The sequence below is a fragment of the Nicotiana attenuata genome, unplaced genomic scaffold, assembly GCF_001879085.1.
Source record: "Nicotiana attenuata strain UT unplaced genomic scaffold, NIATTr2, whole genome shotgun sequence".
In the NCBI taxonomy this organism is placed as follows: Eukaryota; Viridiplantae; Streptophyta; class Magnoliopsida; order Solanales; family Solanaceae; genus Nicotiana; species Nicotiana attenuata.
Window position 1 is genome coordinate 1 of NW_017672696.1, and position 1,414 is coordinate 1,414.

General features: G+C 44.5%; 1 protein-coding gene across 1 annotated transcript; it reads left to right on the forward strand.

The window, feature by feature from the left end:
• Nucleotides 1-221: 221 nt before the first annotated feature.
• Nucleotides 222-1,172, forward strand: LOC109214155 (protein NYNRIN-like). Its single transcript, XM_019378045.1, has 2 exons — nt 222-511; nt 614-1,172. Exons 1-2 carry the CDS (start codon nt 222-224, stop codon nt 1,170-1,172), a joined length of 849 nt encoding a protein of 282 aa, XP_019233590.1.
• Nucleotides 1,173-1,414: the final 242 nt, after the last annotated feature.

Here is a 1,414-nt window from a genome sequence, read left to right on the forward strand (position 1 = left end):
GCTGACAATATCATCAGAAGGTGTGTTCCAGAGGAGGAGATTATGCCAATTTGAAGGCATGCCACGACTCACCGGTCGGGGGTCACCATGGAGGCAATCGAACGGTGACAAAGGTGCTTGAATGTGGTTATTATTGGCCGTCGATTTATCATGATGCCAATCAAATGGTCAAAGCTTGCGACCAATGTCAAAGGCAAGGGTCAATCTCCAAGAGGCATGAAATGTCAATGCACTTTGTGATGGAGATAGAGATCTTTGATGTGTGGGTAATTGATTTTATGGGCCCCTTTGTAAGCTCATGTGGTATGAAATACATCTTGGTAGCTGTGGACTATGTGTCCAAATGGGTTGAAGCAATTGCCTTACCAAACAATGAGGCAAGGAGTGTGACCACGTTCTTAAAGAAAAACATATTCACGCGGTTTGGCACTCCTAGAGCCATTCTTAGTGATGGTGGGTCTCACTTCTGTAACAAGGCTTTCACGGGGCTACTAGAGAAATATGGCGTCAAGCACAAGGTGGCCACACCTTATCATCCCCAATCAAGTGGCCAAGTTGAAGTTTCCAACAGGGAGATCAAGACTATTCTAGCAAAGACTGTTAATGCAAACAGGACCGACTGGTCAAGAAAGCTAGATGGCGCATTGTGGACATACCGCACGGCATACAAAACCCCTATTAGCACTTCTCCTTATCGGTTAATCTTCGGCAAGGCTTGTCATCTACCCGTAGAACTGGAGCACAAAGCCATGTGGGCTTTAAAAAGGTTGAACTTGGACTGGGCTGAAGCTGCAAATTTAAGGTTAACACAACTCAATGAATTGGAGGAATTCCGTTTCCATGCATATGAAAGTGCAGCTGTGTACAAAGAAAGGATGAAGTTCGTCCACGACAAAAAGATCTTGAAAAGGGAGTTCAAGTCAGGTGACTTGGTTTTGCTCTTCAACTCAAGGCTCAAATTGTTTCCGGGCAAGCTCAAATCGAAATGGTTCGGTCCATTCAAGGTGGTAAATGTATCCCCTTTTGGAGCTGTGGAATTAGAATCGGAGGATGGGCTCCGAACCTTCAAAGTAAATGGCCAGCGAGTCAAGCACTACTTGGGCACAGATGGAGAAAAATATTTGGTGGAACAGTTGGCTCTCAAAGATGGTCCGTGCCCGACCAATGAGTAAACCCAAAGAAAGGCCAACTTCGTCGTGCCGCAACGTTAAATCAAGCGCTTCATGGGAGGCAACCCATGTGTGGTAACATCCTTTTTGTCCTTTAAATTTTAGCTTTTGATAGATAGATTTAATTGAGCAATTTAAAGTGTGTGTTAGAGTGCAGGTGATTCAAAAGATCATAACACTGGGTAAAATTGTGTGTGAAAGGGAAGAAAAGTCACCATGGGAAGTCTACTACACATATGTGGTCG